At 34.9% G+C, this 25,116-nt stretch overlaps 1 protein-coding gene across 13 annotated transcripts in view; it reads right to left on the bottom strand.

The window, feature by feature from the left end:
* The window catches only part of Scn3a (sodium voltage-gated channel alpha subunit 3), a 113,379-nt gene that overhangs the window by 22,548 nt on the left and 65,715 nt on the right, over positions 1 to 25,116 (bottom strand). For all 13 annotated transcript variants that reach the window (XM_045146786.1, XM_004651899.2, XM_045146791.1 and 10 more), the window contains 6 exons: positions 18,824 to 18,997; positions 17,321 to 17,677; positions 14,888 to 15,361; positions 3,531 to 3,651; positions 2,266 to 2,420; positions 1,363 to 1,536 (listed from right to left, as the gene is read on the bottom strand). In XM_045146786.1, the coding sequence (XP_045002721.1) occupies positions 1,363 to 1,536; positions 2,266 to 2,420; positions 3,531 to 3,651; positions 14,888 to 15,361; positions 17,321 to 17,677; positions 18,824 to 18,997 (1,455 nt within the window). The remainder of the gene's footprint in view (positions 1 to 1,362; positions 1,537 to 2,265; positions 2,421 to 3,530; positions 3,652 to 14,887; positions 15,362 to 17,320; positions 17,678 to 18,823; positions 18,998 to 25,116) is intronic.

Here is a 25,116-nt window from a genome sequence, read left to right as displayed (position 1 = left end):
ACCATATAAGCAGAGGGCACACATGTCTGGATGGAGTCTAACATATTTTCAAATGGTTACATATATGGTAAAAATCTTTTTGAAGTAGGAAAAGGAAATGTTAAGATTATAAATACTATATCCAAAGCCAATAAAGTGTGCGCGCGCACACACACACACACACACACACACACACACACCTGCCTAGTGTGATTAATACACTTACATTTGATTATTTAGACAGGAAATATGAGAGAATAGAGAGAAGAGCTGATTTAAAAATCAAAGGTGTGTGGACCCTACTGCCAGTGCCAGTGTTGTGATTAGTTGTGCTATTCACAGGAAATTATTTAAACTTCTGACTTCATAATGACTAGAATAAAGACCAGTTTCTGAAATCATTCCAGTTACATAAGAATATTAAACTTGCCTTTGTGGAGAACCTGTCAGAAAAATGTTAAGGTTTATCTTCATTATTTACGAAAGGTCAGCTGTGGAAGTTGGAAGTCATTTATGTCTACTGAAAGTGACTTGGCATAAGGTGCTCTGTGAACACGAAGATGGAACTACGCTATACACCACATTCACACGTGTAGATGTGAGGGGAATGGCGGTAGTACGCAGACAGACCTAGACTTGTCAAAACTGGGGAAAGGAAGGAACACACACATACACTGATTCATCTTGGCAAGAGTTTAAACTAAAAACACGGTGCTCTGTGACTGCTAGGAAACAGCCAGAGAGAGTGCTTGAGCATTCTGTCTTATTAGGTGAAATACCATAGACTACAAAGAACCAGATGACTGCCATTTTGTCCTAATGACTCCTTGTCACTGGGACTGGAAACAAAAGTCTGCAGCCACACAGGCTCTATAATCACAATGTCCTATGACCACTCTCAGGACAATCAGATTCAGAGTTCCTTATATCTAACTCTGCATAGTAAATATCTGACTAGCTACTGGAATATCTAACCACTGATTAAAAACAAATGCATTTATTATGTGTACTATAGTAGCCTCTTAAAATGCAAACTTCACAGTTCCTGGCCCCAAATCTTTCATGACTTTACACCTTAGAGATTTTAATCAAAGACATGTTAGACTGTTTAGCTATCACTTACTTTGACATCCTTAATTTTCAGGAAAAAAATAACAACTGTCTGATTTGCATGTAGAACATGATATAGGTGTTTCTTACAATGTCTACATTTGATGTGAGACACTTCTTTTTGTTAAATTTATTATAATTTAAAGAACTGCACAATAACATCAGCATTAGTGAAACTAGGCTCTCAGTAACAAGGTTTTAATTACAGAAATAGATGAAATGTCACACCTGACTCTTAAAAATAGTTTCACAAAATTCATTTAGGATACTTACATCAACAATCAAGAAGTCTAGCCAGCACCAGGCATTAGTGAAATAGGTCTGAAATCCATAAGCTACCCATTTGAGAAGCATTTCCAGAATGAATATATACGTGAACACTTTGTCTGCATATTCTAGCATGGTTTTGATAGTCTTCCTCTGTTCAATGTATATATCTTCAAAAGCCTGTGAATCAAGAAAACCTACTTTATTTTACTGGCTTGTCTCTACAAAGTGCTATAAGCTATTTTTAGTACACTACTAAATACAAAACAATACTCAGAGAAACATTTGCCAATACTACACAAATATTTAACATCAGACAAAAATCTAAAGACTAAAGCTGGCTGAGAAATGCTGGCTGGGAAATGTCAACAGCATTAGTGATTTCATATGTGAACTTATCTCTGCTTTTCACCTGAAAGTATCTGTCTTAATCTTTGCTAAAAAGACATGCTTTTAGTTGAGGAAGATGAATTTAGGAGGTAGGTAGAAGGCTGGTTAATAGGGGATAGGGCTGGTTTCTTCCAACATTATTTTCTGAGTCCTTAAATTATTTTTGGAAGAATAAGTTTATTGCATACAAAGAATAAAAGATATACTTTTAATCTAAAAATGCTAATATGGTTATTAAGAAAAAGCTGGATGGCTTTTGACAGGGTTGCTAACACAGCCACAGAATGTCTCTGCAAATGGTTGTCAAACTGAGGCAAACATCTGTTAGGCAAACACCAAATGATAAATTCCATCTGGTGGTTTCATGATTCTGGTTTGTTTTGTACAGGGTGTCCAGCTCTTCAAAGCACAGATATACATCCTCTTTTTAATTCCCAAACTCAGTGTGTGCTTCTGGTCATTTCAGGGAGCGAGCTGCTTCACTAGAACCTGACCCGTGACAGTGTGCGTTTCATTTACCAAAGCACCGCTGCTGAGGAGAATCATGAAGACAATGAAGGTTTCAAACCAGTTGTGCTCAACAATGCTGTAGCAGGTTTTCCGAAGATTCCACCAGATTTTCCCTTTGCCTTCTTCTGTACTAACTTGGCAAAATGGAAATTTTTTGATACATCCTAAAACCCAACATTAAATATGGTAAGTTAAAAACATATACTTTTATCTTAAATAGGAAAAAAAAAAAAAAAGATTCCAATGCCCCTCCCCCAGCCCAAACAACTCATCATTGTATAGAGTAACTAGTGGCTTCATTCCCTACTTTGCTTTGGTATCTTTTCTGTAACGAATCATTTTCAGACATATTTACTTAGAATATATGGAAATACTGTCATATTTACTTGAGTAAAAGTGGTTTCATTCTTCAGTACAAGTTAGGATCTGTTTGCCTTAAAAGCCATTGAGGAAAGTAGGGTCCTTTTTTTCAAATTTGTGGGCAAAACTGAATGTTTCAGTTGTTTATTCCTATTTCTATGTGACCCTGGATTTTCACTCCCTTCTTTTCAGGCATAGAAAAATACCACTGTCTTCCCAGGTGTGAGCCACAGTCAGTTTTCTCCAGCTAATTTATTTTCAGCCTTCATGCTTTTCTTAGTCACATCTATGACTCATCCAGCACTCAGTACCTCTCACTCTTCTAGTCTTCCCTGCCTCCTAGGTTTCATATTATTTCTAGCTTCTATACATTGTTTTGCTCTCTGTGAGCTACTGTTCAGATTGAATTTACTCACAATGAATAAATAAATCTTTATTGGTTTGTGTACAAGGCACTGTGAGAACAATACAGTGACCCTGTCAGCAATGTGCATCACAGCCACACCCCCACACTATTTTGGCTATAGGACAGATGACCCACATCTGAAATTGGGAGAGGTGGGACATGATTATTTCAAATATATAAATCTAGGAATAGCACTACCAGTACATTGTGAAGGAACTGTAATATAAATGACATGGCATTTTGCAGTGTCATTTATCTTTGAGGGTAACATTATATTCTGTGGGATAAGGACAAAAAAAAAAAAAAAACAAAGCCAAACAAACAACAACAAAAAAATCATATCATCTTATTTGTTTAGGCATATAATTTGGAAATATGGACAGAATTTTTCCAATAAATGAAGAAAACAAATAAACATGATTTCACCATTTTAAAAGAAATCATTTCTTTGATTTAACAGTTCTGTAATGAAAGGGAAGACAAGGTCATTGCGGTAGAGCTTCTTTACCTTCAGTAAAACAGGCTTCTGGCTTCAGGTCTTCCTCAGGTTCAACCTCAGCTTGTTCCCCGTCCCGGGGTGGAGCCACATCAACTGTGCTTCCCTCTGACGAGCTGGTTGCATTTAACTTCTGTAAACAAATCCCCATCAAAGATGTGAATCTTTCCCCTTTAACCTCTGAAATCAAGTTCCTATCAAAGTTGTAAATGTTTCCCCTTTGACTCAAATTATTAGGAAATGCTCTATCAGAGTGTAAAAACAAGACAGTGGTGATTAAAATTGGTACTGTTAATTCTACTAATAAGTATGTACTAATTATTTAACATAATAAGCAAAGTCCTACTCTTCTAAACAATACAATTACTGACATAATTCAAACAAACATACAAAAAAGACAGCATCTAGCATGGATGACTTGGGAAGGATGGATTAGACATTGACTTGCTTTATGGTCTTCACTTGTACACCAGTGCCACATGAAAATAGCCAAATGACACAAATACTCAAGCTAAACAGAGAGTTTCATAAAGGTTTCATACGCTGACATCTACTAATAATTAGATACACAAAGTCAGGTATAACTTCCACCTCTTCAGATGGAACTTTTCAAAAGGCAGGAACACTACTGGTTGTTTCCAAGGGCTGTCCATGTTTCCATAATTTTAGAAAGGAAGACAGGCACATTGTCATCAGTCACAGTCATTATATTTCAACTTTGAGCTATATTTTTCTGTGGCTTACATAATTTTCTCCTTTCTAACAGAAAATGATGGATCTTTCTCTCTTTTTGAACTGCAGAAATGAATTCAACACTTGCCAAGGAATTCTAAATGAATTGGAAACTTCATAAATGCCATTGCCTAGAATCTGTATGGACCTTCATTAGGAGCTCATTCTGAATTCAACATATGATCAGGCTATGAATTTTTCCCTTAAATAATGCATCATGACATGACAGATGGCTAGAAGAGCCACTTTAGCGTTACCAGAATAAATATCTAATAAATTTTCCAAGATCATGTGGGATGGCATTATGAATGTACAATGTTTTATCAAACAAGGGTAAAGACATGACACATAGCACAACCTAGGTGATGGAAAGCTTTTAAGATGGAAGAACAGCTCATGTTCATGTTCATGATTTCAACGTCCCCATTACCTTTAGTAGCTAAGAATTAAAGTCTCTGTCTTAGCCTTCTAAGAGTCATGGTATTACTTTTAAAAAGCCTAAATGAATACCTAAACATAAGTCATTTGGGGAAAATTTGACATAAAATTCCTTATTTAGAAGAAATCATATTGCCAATGTGATTTAATATTTTGTAATGTAAACTAAAATTGAAGAAGACTCAGTAATACTTTCAGTGTTATAAGTTTGAAGGCGATATTTGCCTTTTCCAACTAAATATATTATAAAATTGACTTTAAACCAAAATATAATCTAATATTAAGCTATCCTAGTCAGGAGTATGTTAAAGAGAGAAGCCAGATTATTGGGTTTGGCCAGTGCTTAGTATTGTTACAATGCAGGAATTTTTGGCATCAAATTCCTATAAACATGGGAAAGCGAAGACCAGTTTTCTCTTCCTGGGATTTTTCTGCCTCTTTCAGCCAAGATATTTTTATTCTTTAGTGAAAGGCTAGGAAAACTGCTACTGGATGACTGGTCTTAGCAGCTCATGCTTTCTTTGTAGCCTCACAGTGGCTTATAGATTGGCTTCTGATGAAATGAGTGAGAGCAGTAAGACCACTGCATAAAAAACACTGGTAGCCAAATAATTGGGAGATCAGTTATTTCAAAGCAAACAAGTCCCTGATTCGTTTTTTCTTCCCGGCCAGTCCAAGCTCAATAACTTCTTAGGAGCGTGACCTTGGCTCACCTTCTGGAACTCACACTTTCCTTGCATGATTTCCACAGCTAAACTTCACAGGCCATTTAGCCCATTGTCCTTGTTGCCTTTGGCCAAATATTCCATATATGTGTGAATATGTATAAATGTATAGACATATACATTTACACAAACATATGCTTACACATACTAGTCGAGTACACACATATGTTGAAAGGTCATAGAAACTAGTTATGTTGATTTCATAAAAATGAATGCATTTCATATTACTTGAATAGAATTATAATGTTTAGATAATTTTATTTCTTGTTTTTAACAAATTATCTCAAAAATTTTCTTAACTGAAGTCTAATCAAACTAGAAAATAAATATGTTTATTTAATATAAATCATGTTATTAATAATAATTTAATATTAGTAACACATTTACAAAATGTTTCTCTAAAATACTGTCAGACCTTGATTTAGGAAGTCTGAGGGAGAAAATGCTGTTATTATGTATATACAAAGATACATAAAAATATGCTTTATTATGTGAAAACTTTATAAAACATACTCACCCCTCATTTCCATTTCTTACCACTGGTGTTATGAGATATTTAATTGTTCACATTAAATTATCTTCTATATATTATGCTAGCATTTTATATTAAACACATATACTTATTCCAATTATGCTGCATAGCACAGATAATAATAGTCACTGACTTAAATAAAAATTGAATCAATCAATAGTTATTCATTGTAGACCTCTGGATGTCTGTATAGATATTTGGGGATATCACTAGCCTGTTTGGTTGTGAATAATCTCCATATCCCAATGGGCTCTGCTGGTTATATACTTATTTGTCTTAAAGTGGTATTCAACTACTTCCTTTTATCTATCTCCCTAATTTGCCTACTGCTCTGAGGTATAGCAGATTCTTTGAAAACAGACAACGAAAAGACCACATGCTCCAAGGAGCAGAAATTGTTTATGTGGCGATTTGCCTTAACACAGTCCAGGATGGATTTTTAAAAATATTTTTTGGTCTATTTTTATTTATTTGAGAGATACAGGAGAGAGAGAGAGAGAAAATGAGAGAGAGAGAGGGAGAGATTGGGCATGCCATGGCCTCCAGCCACTGCAAATGACCTCTAGATGCATGCGCCCCCTTGTGCATCTGGCTAACGTGGGTCCTGGGAAATCTAGCCTCAAACCAGTGTCCTTAGGCTTTACAGGCAAGCACTTAACTGCTAAGCCATCTCTTCAGCCCAGGATGGATTTTTTTTTATGTTTTTTTTTTTTTTTTAATTTTTATTTATTTATTTGAGAGCGACAGACACAGAGAGAAAGACAGATAGAGGGAGAGAGAGAGAATGGGCGCGCCAGGGCTTCCAGCCTCTGCAAACGAACTCCAGACGCGTGTGCCCCCTTGTGCATCTGGCTAACGTGGGACCTGGGGAACCGAGCCTCGAACCGGGGTCCTTAGGCTTCACAGGCAAGCGCTTAACCGCTAAGCCATCTCTCCAGCCCCCAGGATGGATTTTTATTGTTGCTCATTTTGTTTTACTCAGCTTAGGTCCTGGAAAGCATCTCAAGAAATGTTTTCAGAGTCCTTAAGACCTATGTGAACCAAAGTAGACAAGTGTATATTTCACTTTTACAAGTGTTCACAGGAGTTTCCTCCTCTATAAAGGGTGATGACTCTCGCAAGTCAGAGCATTAGGCTTAGTAAAGTCATTAGTCAGAAATGTTACTACAGAGTTTTCAACCTCATAGTCTACATTTTTGTTATAAGAAATTATATGTACTTTATTCTATGAAGTTATGAAAATATTGTATCAACTATATTGAAATTTCAAAAGTTGTGAATTTACTTACGTTAATAAAACAGGACTTGAATTCTTAAATGACATCAACTGACCAATGACTACCTGTATGATTCAATGACTGGATACATAAAAGATTCACAGCTGTATTTTCAACCATTACTTTATATTCTGGAAAACTAACAACTTCAAATTCTCTACATCCTTATAATAAAAACTTATACTAATTGTATACATTGATTATAATGTAAGTCACCTAAACATTTACCCTTTGGCAATCACACCCCAGTAGACAGTGATATTCTTAATGTAATCCCAACATGACTAAAGACTTAGTTCAAAGCAGTGGCTGACAAGAAGCATGTAGGATAACTTACTTTCATCATATTGCCATAGTTGTGATAGTATAATGTTATCAAAAAAGCAAAGAAACCTGAAATGAATATTACCATATTAAAGAAGTCTATGACTACATTCAATATATTGTTTAGAAGTAGTTAAAACTTAATTGTGCAAATAGGCATAACAGCAGAAAGCTTCCATATCAAACCACATAGTACAAGTTCAGTTTCTTTTCTTGTACTATTGTCTCCTTAACCCCTCCAATAGTATACGGCTCCTAAAAGTTAGAGTCTGCCATCCCTTGTAGAAATGATAGCGTCTACAGAGGGATGATAGCTTTTGCTCTACAATGCACGCTGGAAAGCAGGTTTGAAGATGCAACATTCTCCAGGCCTAATTCAGCTGCAGAAAACATGCCCGGCTATAGCTATAGCAGAAGCCTGGCGCAATGCTGTGGAAGCTGCGTGTTGATCCAAGAACCATGTTCTCAAGCACATGGGACCTGAATGTTAAGCTTTCAGAGTTAACCACAAAGACCACTCAGATGAATGGGTGATTTCAACATAAGAAATGATAAAATTAGCAATCACACAGGCCATGAGGACATCCTCCCACAACAACATGACCTTATGTAGAAAAGCCCCTTGTGATGAATAATGCTCTTGATTTTTATCCAATTAGATAATGGAATTTAACTTTCAGAGATAGAAGAGAATGTTAGCAACTGACCTACTTCCACTGAAATGCGCTCACATTTCATTTACTTTCAAACAGCTCTTGAATGTTTGACTCTCACAAACTGCTGTATATGACTCAAGAGACAGAATAAAAGATTCAGCCATTACACATTGTCTTTCAAATCAAGCCATTTACCCCAAGAATTCTTGATGCTACATGCTATCTCACTATAGAAGAGGAAGTTGTTTGGCCATACATCCTAGCTGGGCCTTAGTCTGAGCTCTTGGATATGCATATCCACATCTTGACTTAGAGAGTTTGGCATAAATAAGAGGCAGTCACATACTGAGGCCATTTGGTTGCTTATCCATGACAGCAAGGATTTGAGTAAAACCAGTAATTCCTTTTTTTTTTTCTTTTTCTGAGTACTTATCAAATGGTGAAGATTATAAACTGTCATCATCTGTTTTCTCCTTGACATATGTTAAATGTACATCACCTTTAGTGCTCCTTTTATTTAAAATTAGCCATAATAAGAACACAATTCATGAACCAGACAATAATTACAAGTTATTTGAGGAGTAGGGGAAAGGGCATTAAGAAAGTGGGAGATAAAGGCCATTTATCTTAAGAAGGGATATAAAATTTTCCATCTGAACTGAACTTAATTAGGCTTTATTCAGCAGATGAACACTAAAGAACCAAGACAGTTCACTAAAGGTTGAGATGGGTTTAAAGTAGCTCTTCACACATCTGTCTCTGCCTCTCCAAAAGGACAGTCGGAAAACATGGGCAGCAGAGCAGAAACACTCAAAGCTAGGTTCCTTCTCCCCTGTTCTTCAGAGTCTGAAAACAGCACAAGTGCTTTTCCAAAAGGTGTGCTGCTCAGAGCCTTTGCCAGACATCTACTTTTCAAGTTTCCACAAAAGCTTCCAAAAGAAGGATGTCCCTGTGACAAACATGGCAAAATAACCTCTTAGAACTTTTTCGTTCTGTTAGACTTAGGAAGAAAAAAAGATAGTAGATTTTTCTTTAATGAGTAATAATGCACTCCTGCAACTAAATCAGTTGTAAGTAAAAATTAACTAAATCACCAGCAACTGCCATTTTTTTCTGCCACTCATTAATTTCGTTTCTGGTTTTGTTCTACAATTAATTCCAATTCTCAACCTGCTTTAAGGAAAAAGAATATATATGTAAGTCAAACCTGGAGGCATCTCTAAATTCTAATAGAGATGACATTCATTGTCAGTAAAAGCCATGAACAAGCCCAATACTTGTGACATTTTTGCTCCTCTTTAATAATTTCCCTTCAGAGCCTGTACTTTGGCTAAGATTTCAGGAAGTGATGATACCAACAGCAGAAAGTTGGGTCAAGAGAATAAAGGTTTATTAACTCACCAAGCTACAATAATCTTGGGAGATAGTTTTTGCTCCTCATAAAATTAATACTAATAACCAAAAGCAGTAAAATATTCCAAGCATCTTCTTTGTATACTCAGTTTGAGGTAGAACATTTAGGAAGAAATTAATACACCTGAGGGCAATTTCAAGTCAAAACGGAAGACATGACTTAGTGGTTAAGATGCTATGCACATTTTCTACCCAATAATGTAAAGTTTCCTTTCAAGTATTTTATAAGGAACACTTTTTTTTTTCTCAGACACTTGATTTAATTACTTTATAGACTACTGAAAATCCAAGGTATACAGTGTTCAAGTGCATCTTCACACTATTGTCCCTCTCTTCCAAGCAAACACCACTCACTATACTACTATACTCTTTTTTTTTTTTTTTTTTTTTTGAGGTAGGGTTTCACTCTAGTCCAGGCTGACCTAGAATTCGCTATGTAGCCTGAGGGTGGCTTTGAACTCAAGGTGATACTCCTAGCTCTGCCTCCCAAGTACTGAGATTAAAGTTATGCCTCATCATATCCAGCATTTTGTTTTGCTTTTTGACAGATCCTTTCCTGAAAGCAGGAAAGGATTTCTATCTAGAGTACATGAGTTGGTTACATTGAAAATGATATTCATTGTTCTGACTAGAATGTTATGAAAATGGCAATACTATTAGAAAAAAAGGTCCTCTAAGGTTTCTTTGGTAATGCAGTTTACATATAAGGGCTGAATCACCAATAACAAAATAAATAAATAAATAAAGGTTGTGGTCTTATTTCAATGAAATAAAAACAGAGAAATTTTTAAAAGTGCATGCTCTCTTAAATCCTTGATTTTATCAAGCTGTAAACATCTTTATCATGTTAAAAATCGATATTATAAACCCTCTAGGGCATGCAATTATCTCCATTTAAGTCTAAAAGACTAAATTGGAAAGCCCACTAGCAGAATCAAGTATGATGTCGGGACTGCCGTGTCGCCTGACCATGCTGTGATGTGTCACACGCTTCAGCAGAGAGCAGCTGGGTCGTTATAGCACTTCCTTGCCACCGCAGGGGAAGGAACAGAGCTGAGTAGCATGCAGGCCAGTCATAACTCATTTAGAAAGTGATTGTGCGAGTACAACTTGCTGGGTAACCTGTGTAAAAGTGGTGGCTTGAGCCTCTGGCTGGTTAAAACCACCAGAGCGGCATTCCTGATGCTCCAGCTTGGTTTTACCCCTGTGAGAAGTAAGAATGGTAAGCAATGAAGATCAGAGTAGGAGACTGCTTCACTGGGTTTGGAATGCAACTGCAAATATGAGAGTCAAAGCATTTATTCTATATCCTTCCCTTGGCAAGACAAACCAACAAGCTCTGGAGAACTAAATGTCAAGATCTGTAGTTATAGAATATTTCTAAGTAAATATGACTGTGTGAACTTTAACATTATAAATAACAAATAAAACTGTGCATTAGACATTGTCACAAGATTTGTATAATTCCATTTTTTACAAGGTCAAAAATAATCACTAGTTTGAGATCTATACCTTCAATAGTGAATGCAAAGGTTTGTATTTATTCCCATGCCAACTCATTTATCACAGTGGGATACATATATGCAGATATAATAACAAACTTATATAGTATATACTATATAGTATATAAAGTAAAAGAATTTTATTTTTTGTCTTTAAATATTTATAGTGATTGTTTATCACAGTTTGTACTTGAAAATGAATAACAGAGTAACTAGTGTTTTCAAATACCGTGCTAGTTGATGACTAAGTTGCTGTTTCCACTAGAGGAAGAAAATTTATGTAATTTTGAAGTTTTTGTTGTTTTGTATGAAATGCATAACTGTTGGTTTTATCCTTGCTTCCTTTGTCATCATAGTAAAAGGATATTATGTATTCTCCAAAGCAGAACTCAATGTTCTCCTGCTACTATGGCAAGAAAGAAAACATCCAAGCAATGTAAATAAACCCTTGAGATATTATTATCAGTGTTCAATTCCAGATCAAAGCTGAATTTAGCTGGATTTACCTAGTGTTAGAACATGCCATTTTTTGTTATTACTTAAAAATTTTGATCTTATACCTTGTGTGTGAGCACATATCAAAGTTATCCTATTGGTCATTTTAGTGCCAATTTACATATAGCATCTAGGTAAAATTTATTGTTGACTTTAAAATTACCATGTAATATCATGTCAAAATTTAACTAAACATGATAAATATGTAAGCGCATATTTACTTTAACGATTTTTCCTATTAACCTATCTGCAGACTTTAGACAATTGTATTATTCTCTGTAATTGGATTTACTGTATTCCAATATTATCATGAAAAGTTTAGAATAGTTATAGAAATTACCCAATAAGATATTTTTCTTCATATAGAAAATGCTTTCCAGAAATTGTTAGAAAATATTATTCCTCAATATTCCAAATTTATGATGTTTGATCCATTAAAAATAAATTCCTGTGGATGTGGAAGTTTTTGAAGTACTTAGGAATCACATTCTTTAGTAGAAAAAAATGTAGACATTGATTCTCCATGAACACCTGGTGTCATCAGGCCATGCTGTTACTGTAGCAAAGGTTCATTACTTCTTGTATTTCTTTACCTTTTCTTGATCACAACCTAGTCATGCTATCCAGATACCAGCTTTACTTTTTTTTTTTTTTTTTGCTTAATACTTCTTTGGTGACCCCTTCTATTTTCAGGGAAGTAAAATATTTTGAAATCTACATTAACCAATTTACTTTTAGCTCTGACCTCTCACCCTGATCTTGGTATTGGACACTGTCACATCTAACCAGTATAATCAATCATTTCTTGGTATCCACAAGGGATTGGTTCCAGAATGCTACAGAAAAAAAAACAAACAAAAAAACCCTGCAGATGTTCAAGTATCTTATTAGGCCTAATGTTTATATATGTCCTTTCTAATACTTGCTTATTTTGTATATTATCTCTAGATGATCGATAAATATAAATTGTAATGTAAGTAATTATTACACTGTACTTTTAGAGAGTAGTGAAAGGAAAAAAATGTGTACTTGTCCAGTACAGATGGAACTTTTCCATAAGCTTTGTGTTTGCTGTTTGATTGAGTTACCATAGGCAGAATACATGGGTATGGAAAGGCAACCATCAATCCTGTTCTTAGTATCTAACCATCTCTAAGCAGACCTGCAGGGCTAACATTTAAACAGGTCTTTAATGAACTCTTCTTTCCATGCTAACCTTTTCAAAGACAATTTCTGGCAGTGCCATTTCTATTTTTCCAGTTTCTTTGATGCTTTATGCTTATCAAATCATCAAGTAGCCTTAGTTGCTTATCTCTTTTTTAGCTTAGAATTTCAATATCTCAAGGCCATCAAATTATTATTATCATATCCTCCCAGATAATTACCAATATCTCACTCTTAAATACTTTTTCTCTTTTATGCCAAATCAATGTTAAGATGTCATGTTCCAATTCTGTTCCTCTCTTTTAGGACAATGTTAGGTCCTTACTGTGGATGAAGCAAGTACCAGACTCTGACTTGAATCTTGACTGTCTGAAACAGGCATACCCAAGCCTATTTTGCACAGTCTTTTCAACGACTACTCTGTGATGGCTATTTCTCATTCTCATCTTGATCCAGGAATTTATGCTCAGCTCTGGGTTTCCTTCTGTGGATCCTTTTTACTTTTTATTTATTTATTTATTTATTTTGAGGTAGGGTCTCACTTTAGTAGAGGCTGACCTGGAATTCACTATGTACTCTCAGAGTGGGCTTTTTAACTCATGGTGATCCTCCTACCTCTGCCTCCCGAGTGCTGGGATTAAAGGCATATGCCACCACGCTGGTTACTTTTAAATTTTTAACTAGATGTGACCCAAACTTTGAGGACAATTTTATTATTTTATTTCCTTTGTAACAACATCTCTTGCTATTATTAGCATCTAATGATCTATATAAAGACCTGCAGGATTAATGTCTAAACAGGTATTTAATAAGTTTTTGAGTTTGCTGAAAAAATCTGTGATTGAGCTTGCCTTTAAAATGAGAGGTGAGTGCTTGGTAATTAAATGATAATTCTTCTTAAATAAATACATGTCAGATGATAGAAAAAATAAAGTTAGAACTGAATCCTTCAATGCCAGGATAAGCAATAAATTAGAAGCTAACTCACTAAACAGACTTCAAATGGAATTTAGAAAAAGCACATTTCCAAATTACTTTGTATGTAATTTATGTTTTTCAAAATGTTCTGAAATGCACTCTTATAAATGATCTTAGCACTTCTGAGATGTTATAAGGATTTTAGGTCAAATCATCTGGATTTATTTTTTTTTTAAGTTCAAAGATACACTCATAAAATCTGACATCATTGGTCTGATTCCCATGGTGTCAGTACCATAACTTCAAGCATGTCTTTCCTAATTCCATCTGTGCTAGACTCATTTCAACTGGTGGCTTGGAAGAACATAAATAAAAAACTAGCAAATATTTTATTGACTTAATTCCACTTAGCAGTTATCATAAGGTTTATAAAGTTTATTCATAGAGGGTAAGCAATTTTCCATTTTCCTTTCTAACATCTAGTAATATGAAAGTATGTTTTTCCTCTACAGCTTAGCTGTCATTCCCAGGGGAAGCTTCTCTTAGTATTGTTAGTGCTTTCACTCTAATCTGGAAGAGTTAATAGAGTTGTTCATCCTTGACTGAGCAATATGAAATTGAGATTATGTCATGTTCCCAGTAAGTATAATGCTTTCCTAAACAATATATTCTGTTTTTGTGAGTAAAATTCTCAGAGGCATGCCTAAACTTCAAAAACTTTCACATTAAAAAAATCATAGCAAAGCTCCATATGGAGAGTTGGGGAGATAATTTTGATAAAATTATCAATAAGATATATTCACTGTTTTTTCTAAAGAAGATAACTATATTGTGAGAAATATTAAATTGTACCACTTTCCTTGAAGGTTATATTTTCAATGAGATTCTTCACACTGTCAAGAAAATGCACATTATAATTGCTCAGAATGGTGATTTCCTTCAGAAAAGTGGAGTCTCTATAAATGAATTTCTCAGTTTCTCATGATTTTCCAATAATACCATGTGACTCTAATTTTTTTTTTGTAGTACTGGTTAGTGGGCTATAATCTCATTCATTCTAAGCAATCACTCTCCCACTGAGAAATATCCTGAACCAAATAATACTTTTTAATAAGGGATGTCACAGGAATACTCAATATCCACAGTACATAAGTCCCCCAAGAAAGGCAACTAAAATGTAAATGCATACTTACCTCCTTGCTTTCTTCTAGCTCTGACTCACTGCTAAACTCTTCAGTGTTTAAATTTTCAAAGTCAGACTCCCCAACAGCAATTGGCACTGTGACAGTGAGGCTAGGGTTGTTGATGAATGACATGTACTCATTTTCATCAAGTACATATTTTTCAGCACTGCTTCCAGTGCCTACACCACTGGTGGTTCCATTCCCATCTTTGAGACAGTTAAGCTCCTTGCTTATCTCAATTCCAGTGTTATTGGACACACAGCTGTCTATTTTGTGGCCTCCTTCATGGATTTCTATCACCTTTGGCTTTCTAAAACAGGCTTTTCGGAAACAGTCTCGTATCTTGTTTTTCACATAGTCAATTCCCTTTTGCATCCTTCCTACTGCAATCTGGAGGTTGTTCATTTCATTGTCATCATCAGTAGCAGCAAGGTTGTCTGAGCTAAATGAACTCAGCAGTAAGGCTAGAAAGAGGTTCAACACCTAAAAGAATAAAAGAAAACAAAAAGGTCTGATGTCAATATTGAACCATGCATAAACATTTCAAGCTAAACAGGGACCTAAGGATCTTTGCTACAATGATTTTAGCAAATCCTTCCTAAATGCCTAGCATACTTCATACACTGTATTGAAATCGCATGATTATAGGATCCTGTAACTCCTACCTGCTGTAATGGAAGAAAGGTAACTCAGGCACCCTTCCCCACAGAGAAGAACAGGAAGGAAGATAAATGTATGAAGTAAATCATATCTATCCAGGCTTTTCAGGGCAAAGGCAATATTCACTTTTTGTATTTTTTTTCCCAATGAGAAAATAAAAGATAATTTCATCTTAATCATTTTACTTCATCTTAACATTTTTTTACCCTAACATCTATCTAGCTTTATGTGTACAAATAATAAACTTATTATAATAGTTTGCTGTTGTGTGCAGAAAAATATTCCCAAAACACAAGTTTCTTTGGTCCAATGGCTACAATTTGTAACAGCAGAACTTTCTAAATGCAAATTGCATGAGGCTTAACATACTTCACATAAACTATACTTTGAAATTTCTGTGCCCAAATAGCTCAACAGATGGAGAAAAATCTAAAATCATCCCAAAGTTTAGTCTAGACCCATATAATGTAAATTATTCACCCTCTTTTGTGGAGAAATTATAAGGAAATGTTAATTCTCAGAATGTCATTGTGATCTATACACCAAAAATAATACTCAAGTAACAGATAAACTATGGCTAATACAGAAATAATTCCCAATACTTGATATAAAAAGAAATTTATGCAAAGGAGCATTTCAACATGAAATTTAATTATCACATTCAAGCATATGTTATGTTGTAGGAAACGTGTAAAGTAGAAACTGATCTGCTTTTTATTGATGTATACAGTTTCAGAATCTAGGGCTTACTAATTTTCTATTCTAAGAAATAATTGCCTGCTCACAGGTGTCCTACTTTTCAGTAATTTTGTCTGAAATGTATCTTTCAAAGGAAAGCCTAGTATAAGTTAAAAAAAAAAAAACTTTCAACACAGGACTGAGACGTTTAAAAGCATTAAAACTCAGATACACAGAAACTGTGCTTCCACATTAATGCATTAAAGTCAGCCATGGCTCTGAATTCTTTTAAATCTGGTCACTTTCCATAAACATATAAATTATTTAAACAATATTAGAAATGGCCTAGCAGTAAAGTGCTTGCCTGTGAAGCCTAAGGATCCTGGTTCAAGGCTTGATTCCCCAGGACCCACTTTAGCCAGATTCAAAAGGGGGCACGCGCGTCTGGAGTTCATTTGCAGTGGTCGAAGGCCCTGGTGTGCTCCCTCTCTCTCTCTCTCTCTCTCTCTCTCTCTCTCTCTCTCTCTCTGTCTCTTTCTCTGTCTGTCACTCTCAAATAAATAAATAAAAATAAACAAAAAATTAAAAAAAATAAAAGAAAATTCAGGGAAGAGCATATTTTGCATACTACCAAATTATTTGAATAATTGTAATCCACATCTAAATTATAACTATATGTTATTGAAATTTGTTGTACAATTTGGTGGATTGCAATCTATTCCTCTAAATGAACAGAAACTATTTCAATAAAAGACAACACACTCTAGGATAAGTAGAGATTATTTTTTCAAAATAGTATCTGGAAACCAACTTTTTTTATGACAAAGATATTTTCTTTGATGTAAAAGTACTATTCATAATTCTCATATGATATACTCCCTCTTTCCTCATATCTTCCAAAACATTTCAGTTTTGTTATAGCAGTGTCATAGGCAGGGACCTGAGTCTCAGAGAAGTTAAGTAACTTGCTCCTGCTGCAAAGGCTGGGGTGCGGGGAGCTCTGATTCACAGCCACTGACTGTACAATCAGGTTGTTCATAGTTTACCTTTCTATCTACCATCTAACCTCATTCTTATTCATGAGCATTTGCAGTCCACACGTACCACGAGGTTTCCAATCACCATGACCAACATGAAAACAATAAGGCACATGGCCTGGCCAGCGACCTCCATGCAGTCCCACATGGTCTCGATCCACTCCCCACACAGCACGCGGAACACGATCAGGAAGGAGTGGAAGAAGTCGTTCATGTGCCAGCGCGGCAGCGTGCAGTCCTCGTTGATCTTGCAGACGCATTCTTTGTAGCTCTTGCCGAACAGCTGCATGCCGACCACGGCAAAGATGAAGACGATGATGGCCAGCACCAGGGTGAGGTTGCCCAGGGCGCCCACGGAGTTGCCGATGATCTTAATCAGCATGTTTAGTGTGGGCCAGGACTTTGCTAATTTGAAGACTCGGAGCTGTAATCAGATCAAAGGAGACCGTGAGTGGTAGTCACAATGTACTTTTGGAAGCCATCCGTCTTTATATGAGTATCTTAATGCGGAATGGCAGAGAGATATAGACACTTGAAATATGTTAAACTAATTCAACCTCAAACCCTGAAAAACTAATAGTGCTAACAATATTAGAATTGTATATCAGATCATAGCAATTAAATGCAACATTTTAAAAATCTCATTTATCAACAAATATATCCACTGATGTAAATTACTACTTTGCCTACTGAGGTTAAATTTATCAACCAATGTCACCTTCAAATTCTGTTTTAGAAACTAAAAAGGAATACCAAAAATGTGATTTATATATCTCTCATTTTAAAATAAGTGAGAAATAGACAAACGATAAAATCTTATAGAAAAATTTTCCTTCAATTCTTTTAAAAATGCATATTTACTTATTTTCCAATAAAATGTATAGGTTTTAAGTATTTTTCTGCTGTAATTCAAATGTTTTATAATTGTTTAAAATACTAAACACTTCAAATATTCCTGTAATGTTCAATTTTTGGTTTTGTTTTATGTTTTGATAAAGGGTCTCATGTAGCCTAGATTGGCCTATTACTATGCAGTCAAGAATCTCCTTGAACTACTGACTCTCCTGCTTCGATCCTCCAAGTGCTGGTATTACTATTATTATTATTATTATATATTGTATATATTATATATTTTATTATTATTATTATTATTATTATTATTATTATTATTATTGATATGCCTGCCACTCTGGGTTCCTACATGTTTTAAAGCAGTTCTCATAAAATTTGATTGATAAAAATTGAGATGAGCTGGGCTTGCAGTTTTTATTTGCATTTCTCTCCCAGTTGTAGAAAAAAAAATCCTGAGTGTAAAACAATTTTAGAAAGTATATATGTGTTTTTGTATGTCTTACATACACAATCACCATGAAATGTTCCACCCATTTTTATTATTCATAGAAGCTAGTTTATACTTAGATTTAAGGGTGATGTTTACATATTTTCTTAGGATATCAAATACTGATGTAAGTTAAATGGTATCTTATGAACTATGATAATTACATGAGTACACGTCTGAAACTAAGTGTCATGCTAGTGAGAGATAGGGTATGAGCAGCATGGCAGGTACCAGTCTGAATGACCGCAGCACAGACAATCCCTCCACGTTTGCTAGGCCAAGCTCCATTAAACTCAGGCTGACAATAATCCCATCAAAAATGTTCCAGCCTTCTTGGAAATAATAATAGGGATCCATGGCAATGATTTTAAGAACCATCTCTGCTGTGAAAATCCCAGTAAAGACCTGGAAAAAAAGAGATCCACACATCAGAAACACTGAAAAACTTTGATATTACAAGCATCTATAGAGAACTAAAAAGCAACAAGAATACATATATAAAATTGAAATTAAGCAAATCAATACAAGTCTATTTAGATCTTTTCCCCACAAGCTACTAGTGTTAAGTTGGTGTGTCTTAACAAATCAGCTTAATTTCCTGAAAAGCAAAATCAAGTTTAAAAAATTTCACTGTTCACATTAATTTTAAGTATGATACCAAATACTAGTAATGAGTTATTGTCCTTTTGCTATAGCATGTTTCTACAAACATTTTTGTAATATCATATTGCAAACAAATCCACATATCACCAAAAGTTACTAAAAAGTATTTACTATTAGCAACAATACACACCTGGTTCTAAATTTTGTGTTTTTCTTAAATAGACAAATTTTTGTTTTCTTAATTTTGTAAACATTTCTTAGACAAAAGTATTTTTTCTACAGGTATCTCATAATAATGTTCTTTGGATGCTTGACTCAGAATTAATGTTAATGGATTAAAAGAGCAAAGAACTGCAGATTTAATTGAAACCAACAGGAGAACATTCTCAGTATGTATATAGTAATAATTAAGAATAATGAATTGAGTAGCTAGAAGAAATGTGTGCTTGACAATAAAAAAATACAATGAAAAAAAAAAAAACACACCATTTTCCTCAGCTCAAAACCTCTAGTAAGGAGACCACAAGGACATAAAGTTATGAAACTATTCTTGCAAAAGTAATCATTCTAAGCTGTTCACTCAATACTTTATAGAGAAAATCTGTGTTTTGTGATGTTGAGGTTATGTTTACTATCTACTTCAGTCAATCAACCTTTAATTCGAAAGAGTTCTATCAAAATAACAATAAAATTATTTATGTCCTACATCTTCATACCAATAAAAAGAAACCTTGGCCCAAGTATAAATGTACCTCATATCATCACAACCACAGAAAGATGTGAAAGAAATACTGATTGCAGGAAACATAGCTTATCTGCTGTTAGCTATACAATCACTCAATTAGAGGTAAATTCATTTGAAGCAAAGCCAGTATATCAAAGTTCAGGTACATAGTGGACTGTATATTGGAAATATCTTTACTTTATACAATAGCTCCACATGGGAACTTTTTTACAAATCTAGTTTCCTTGATGAATTTAAAATCAATTCTAACTTATACAATTTTGATTTTTTACATAAAACTTTGAGAAACAGGTAGTCCTTGAAACAGACACCCTGATGATTGATATGCATTAAAATAAACTAAAAGGTCTCCAGCTGAGAGATTCCCAAATATTTCTTTCTACAGAAAAACCATAAGTTGATCCTTGCAGGTCTGAAATGACTAGATAACCTGCAGCTAACATATATATATATCCCAAATGTATACTTTCATTTAAAATATAATCCTACCATGAAACTTCTCTTTAAAAATAGTATTTTTAAAATACTTTTTAATTTTTATTAATTTACTGGAGAGAGAGAGAGAGACAGATAGACAGACAGACAGACAGAGAGAATAGGCTTCTAGGTGCTGCAAACAATCTTCAGATGCATGTGCCCCTTATGCATCTGCCTTATGTGGGTCCTGAGGGAATTGAACCTGAATCTTTTGGCTTTGCAGGCAAGTGCCTTAACCACTAAGCAATTTTTCCCACCCTAAAAATAGTATTTTAATGAAAAATTCTAATTTAAAATTATCAGTATATCCCTTTAAATGTTTTTCAATTTATGTGCCATAAATGGTATGTTTGTTATATTTTAAAATAAATTTAGTATTGCCATGCTTTGGAGAAATTGGTATGAAGAGATTTTCTAACATTCTACAATGGATGGACCCTTTCTGGCTTATAGGATTCCTAATGTGGGAGCTTGTATTTTAAAATGGATGAGAGTCAACAACTCCTATAGAAACACATGGTCCCTAGTAAAGCCGAATAAAGATTTCATATCTCTAGACACTCAAATCTAACTAACCCAGTCACAGAATTGATGTTATGCTTATGTACTGCCAAAACAGGAGGCAAAAATGAGCTCAATGACTCAAGTAAGGACTTGAGATCTCATAAATCTCTTCCATTCTGGTTACAAATTTCAACCTACAGCTTTATGATTTCACTTACAAGTTACTATGCAATCATTTTAGCAGTTATAAATTATACCATAGAAATAAAAAATTTTAACGAGTGCATTATAAACTCTCCATAAAATATAACTACTGATGATGCATAATACACTTCAAAGACAGCTAATAACACAAGACATAAGGTATTAGTTTCTACTATTTATCTATCTTCTATCTTATAACATAGTTCCTATTACTTATTATCTATCTAATAATATGGTTTCTATTATTTAATCACCTATCTAATAATATAGTTCCAATTATTTATCATCTATCCAATAATATAGTTCCTGTTATTTATCTGTCATCTATCTAATAATGCACATTATTTTTCCATATGTATAAATAAATACTCTAAAGGTTGCTGTATCAAATATTATAGTAGCACTTATTTAGAAACTATACAATGTTTTATTGACATAAGATGCTATTAATTATGAAACAATTTCACCAATAGAGAGACATTACAAACTTTTCATCCCCATTGTTACATAATGGTAACTCAAGTCTGTTCTCTGTCATTTAAGCACTCTATCTTCATGAACCTTGTTTCCTTAACTCGAACTTACTAAAGTGGTCTATCAGCAATCAATTGCCATCAGTCTGTAATTTCCCTACTTCCTTATTCACATTACTGAGCTACAGTCATAGAAATTTAGGACTGGGCTGGAAGTGGTGGCACATGCATTTAATCCCAGCACTCAGGAGGTGGAGGTAGAATTGTTGAGAGCTTGAGGCCACCTTGAGACTACATTGTGAATTCCAGGTCAGCCTGGGCTAGAGTGAGACCCTACCTCAAAAAATAAACAAACAAAAAGAAAAAGAAAAAAAAAATAGGACTGGGAGTGGCATGAAAAGTCATCTAGAGCAGGATACTACATGTGTAGAGAAATCAGGCCCTAGGGTGGAAAGGTGACTTTTTCAGGACCCACACACATTTAGCATAAACTCTTGGAATAAGACTGAGACATGGTGCTCTCATCTAGTGCTTTTCCATGTGATTGTCTTATAACTCAGCTTCTGTTATTTTGTACTTTCATAAACAATAGCTTCAAATTTGGAAGTCTATAAAACCTTGATTTCCTGCTTTCCTTTGACAAATTTCCAAATATTCTTCACCTGTTCAATTTCCTCAACTCTCCAATATCCTGGGGAAAATACAAGAGCTAAGAGCAGAAATATTTTCCACCTATACTTCAAAGAAAGGTCCAAGAGGTTAATAGCATACATGTCAGAGGAAGGAAGCCATTTCAGGAGCATATGTTGGACACCAGGCACAGTGCTGGGTGCTGTCACATTACCTCACTTGACCTTCACAGTAATTCCCCAAAATGGGTGTTATTAACCCACCTCATAACACAAACAGACTCAAGTTGGTTACTGTACTTTTCCAGAGCCCACCTTGTTCACAAGTATTAACTATTATAGTGAAGTCCACTGTCGGTTAACTCCAAAGCATATGTTCTTTTTAAAAAGCATGCTATCTTAAGTAGCCATTTTGTGGGTAGAAACCAGTAGGTTATTGATTGAGTGACTACTATGTAGACATTATGGGAGACACAGAACAAAATGGAATATTACCTCTGCAATTGAGTAATTCAAAACAACTTGAAAAACAAATAAAACCTTACAGTATAAGAAAAAATTTAGCATCCTTTTTCTCCCCCATAAGTTCATTGACAATAAAGAAAGAGTGTTCAATAGGGTCATGTTAGAGGACACGGGGAAGAAGGTGAACTCTGAAGAATTGAGACGAGACAAGTAAAAACACTTCAAAGGCAAATGTAGGGAAAAATCAACAGAGAACTATTTATCTATATTTAAATGCATGCCATTGTGTAGTATTTGTGTGGTGCTGTGTTAAGGTTGTTCTGAGTGGGACCTTCAAGTTAACTTGGTCACAGTCATGTGTGATTGATAATAGTACTAGAAACATCATTTTAATTTTTTAGCATTAAAAGAGAGACATATTGAAAGAAAAAATATCAAGTTGAAATAAAAAATAAAGGAAAAGTAAGTCATAATAGCTGAAATCATTCTTCCTTTGGGTCTAGAAGATCCTAATAAGGAAACACAAAATGGAACTAAGGCTGACAGTACTTCTCATAAACAGTAAGAAAGGTGTCCTTGCAGCTGCACCCACACTGGGTTTTAAAACAATCCCTGAGCAATGATCAGTGATAGCTGGACAAATGGTGCATCTTACATCATTGAGAGGACATCACCCCTCGAGTCGCTGAGTAAGTAAAAACACTAAGTGCTAAGCATGCTAATAGAAAGCTGTGCAAAAATAAATAAATAGATAGATAGATAATTGAAATGGAAAGAGACAGGGCTAGATAGAGTAATTGGAAAGATCAAGGGAATAATAAGAAAAAAACAGCTATCAGGTATCAAAGATGGTAAATAAGTTGGTTTTCTTCATGGGTAAAACAGTGCAGAAAGGTGCCATCCACTATTAGAGTGTGCATTATTGCTGCTATCTTCTCAGCATCCTTTTCTGGCAAGAGTTGATCCTCCATCATAACTCCTTGGGACTTCCACATTTCAACATGATGTTCCAGCTGGTTACTACACTAGAGGTGTACAATCTATGCTGGACAATGGTCTATAGTGAAAATTGTTGAGTTGGAACTCAGAAAGAGATCTAGCTTTTGCTAGCTTATAGGATGTGAGATTCATACCTTGTAAGCTATGGCTGAACATTTCCTGTCCTACAACCAAAATATGCAACAAATACTCCATCAGAGACCTTGACTGAAGCCGGGCTGCTGCTGTTCTAAGTCAGCCACCTCCACCCCTCCAAGAAGGTTTAAGTTGGTGAAAAGGAGGTCCTTGCTTTCTGTAATTTCTAGTCTAACTCATTACATCAATTGAATCTCTAGGGAAGAGACTGAAAGAGGGAAGCACTATTAGAAAAACAGAATAACTGACATTTTTATAGATTAGGTATCCACTTATAATCAATGAGGTAGGTTTTTCATTGATTAGAAATAAGTGATTCAACGATACAACTTCTGAAAAGCCTCACAGTTATTAAGAACCTAGGACTATACTTTTATTCTCTCTCTCTTTCTCATCTCTGTTCCTACCTTTTTTCTCTCTCTCTTTCTTTCTTTCTTTCTTTCTTTCTTTCTTTCTTTCTTTCTTTCTTTCTTTCTTTCTTTCTTTCTTTCTTCCTTCCTTCCTTCCTTCCTTCCTTCCTTCCTTCCTTCCTCCCTCCCTCCCTCCCTCCCTCCCTCCCTCCTTCCCTCCCTCCCTCCTTCCCTCCCTCCCTCCCTTCCTCCCTCCTTCCTTTCCTCACTCCCAATCTCTTTTATTCCCTCTCTCCTTCCCTTCCTTCCTTTCTTTCCTTTCTTTCTTCCTAGGATCTCACTGTAAGTTTCAAGTTGTAGGTGTGTGCCACCACACATGATTGTGACCACTCTACTTTGATGGTGCTATCTTTATTAGTGACTTCACTGAAGAAGGTGCAGATTTCTCATTAAAAAAAAAAAAAAATAGTAAGTGCTTTTCCTTGAAGCAAGAAAGGAGGAGGTGTCTTAAAGCACATTTGATGATCACAAATAGAGATTCCTGAATTTGAAAAGCATGATTAGATCCCTTTGGTTGGAAGGATAATGACATTATCTTTAGGGTTTAACAAGCTAAGTAGCACCTCTTGCAATCATGACTCTTAACATTCATTCACAAAGAAGCAACACATTCCTAGTATAAGTCACTTCCAAGAAACTACAAAAAGGAATCACTTATACCAAACATTTTTAGTTGAACCATTTGTAGATATTAGGTACTAAAGTTTTATTTAATTGTAAGAAGGCATAAATTTATAAGTAAAAGGCATTTCAAAGATTAAAATTAAGGAAAACTAATGAAAGATGGGGGTTATAATACATAACTACCCATCCATTTCAGTAATTTTCTTATACATTCAGAAGATGTATAAGAACACACAGCCACAAAAGCTAGATCAAT

Source organism: Jaculus jaculus, chromosome 4 (assembly GCF_020740685.1).
Source record: "Jaculus jaculus isolate mJacJac1 chromosome 4, mJacJac1.mat.Y.cur, whole genome shotgun sequence".
In the NCBI taxonomy this organism is placed as follows: Eukaryota; Metazoa; Chordata; class Mammalia; order Rodentia; family Dipodidae; genus Jaculus; species Jaculus jaculus.
Note: the sequence above shows the minus strand (reverse complement) of the source record. Positions and strands in the feature narration are given on the sequence as shown.